General features: G+C 43.7%; 1 protein-coding gene across 1 annotated transcript; it reads left to right on the forward strand.

The window, feature by feature from the left end:
- Positions 1-363: 363 nt before the first annotated feature.
- On the forward strand, positions 364-585 carry SARC_15346 (hypothetical protein; the record flags this gene model as incomplete). The annotated part of the gene is made up of 1 exon (XM_014290533.1): positions 364-585. A coding segment is annotated over one exon (222 nt), but the record flags the coding sequence as incomplete, so codon positions are not given.
- Between the last annotated feature and the right edge of the window lie 1,206 nt (positions 586-1,791).

The raw sequence follows: 1,791 nt of genomic DNA on the forward strand, positions 1-1,791 counted from the left end.
GGTTAGCTGTGTATTGAGCATTCCCAACTGGTTAGTTGTGTATTGAGCATTTCCAATTGGTCAGTTGTGTATTGAGCATTCCCAATTGGTCAGTTGTGTATTGGGCATTTCCAATTGGTCAGTTCTGTATTGAGTATTTTCAATTGGATAGCTGTGTATTGAGCATTCCCAACTGGTCAGTTGTGTATTGAGCATTTCCAATTGGTCAGTTGTGTATTGAGCATTCCCAATTAGTCAGTTGTGTATTGAGCATTTCCAATTGGTCAGTTCTGTATTGAGCATTTTCAATTGGTCAGCTGTGTATTGAGCATTTCCAATTGGTCAGCTACATAACAATCACATTTAATTGATCGATCGTTACAGGGTATCAAAGTGGATTCCGTGCGCTCCTCAAGAACACACATGGGCAAGTCAATCAGTCCTGATCTCAACCACGCGATGAAAGACCAAGGTACTATAGCCAACGCACCTGACATCCCACAATTAGGGCTGAGATTGCCCAGTACCAAGCAAACTAGTTCGTTGGCGGTGACAGCCGGGTATCACACACGATGCCAGGTGCACCAGCATCTCGGTGTCCATTAGGGATATGTAGTATTGTTTAGAGCACTGTTTTGTGGCGTGGCTGTACGTGTATGTGGGTATGAATCCAACCGTGTGTGGACAAGACCAGGTTGTGTATTTATATATAAACGTTACAGTATCTCAGCGGAAAGGATTGTATATATCTCTACGCAGATAAGCTGTACTGTGACAGCTACACAGCACCACACAGCTGAGAATATATGATTATGGTCACAACACCACACAGCTGAGAATATAGGAATATGGTAGATGGGGTAAAACGTTAGCGTTTGCAGAGAGAGACTATATGAATATAGTAGATGGTGTAACGTGTTCGCATTTGCAGAGGCACAGAGTTTCCTCAATCACAAGTACAGAGCAGCGCGTGGGTTTATGTCGAGTCTATGGCATTTCTGATTCAGCGTTGGGCATTCACATGTACACGTGAATGCCATAACCGGCGTAGTTACTAGTAAGGTCACTGCACAGATGTCCGGCATTGTCAACGCTCATAGGGATGACACATCAACTGAAGAAACGTTATCAAGGAACACGCACGTGTGCGAATGCCACAGATTTTTGTATGGATGAGGTTTCGTTCAACCTGGGAACCTCTGATGTGTGTGAACGTGTTTGTGTATGTGTCTCCCTGTGGCGTTCTCATATGCACAACGTCCAGCTTGAACTGACATGTCTTTCTCTGTGGCAACCCCCACCGTACCCCATACCACCGGCACCGTTGATCGCGGCGCAGATGACTTCTATTCGTTCGGTATGTTGCCACTAGTGCGGACTTTGCTGATACCCGTGTACTAACCCTCGGCGAGTGTTAAAAAGAAAAGAATTTGATTTTGATCCAGAGAAGAGGCATTTTTTTCTTTGTCGCATGCAGCGCTTGCCGTTCGATGTGTTTTTTTATTTTGTATCTAGTAGATATGGCTTAAGTTTTTATTTAATCTGGAAGACCATATATGTACCATCGGTCGATGTTATACTCAGCTTATATACACATATGCGTGCTTGACAAAACACTGAGCGTTTCATGTATATTCGTACCATCTCTACAAAGAGATCGGCTTTATTTTCTTGATGTACATAACTGAACCTACTTGTTTTACCTGTTAACTGCCAGAACATCGCATCAACAGCAGTACCAGTCTGAAATCCATCGGAAGGCAACGCGAAATGACTGGCTCAACAAAGCCATCGAAGGTACACTCTACCAAT

This window comes from Sphaeroforma arctica (assembly GCF_001186125.1).
Source record: "Sphaeroforma arctica JP610 unplaced genomic scaffold supercont1.5973, whole genome shotgun sequence".
Lineage (NCBI taxonomy): Eukaryota > Ichthyosporea > Ichthyophonida > Sphaeroforma > Sphaeroforma arctica.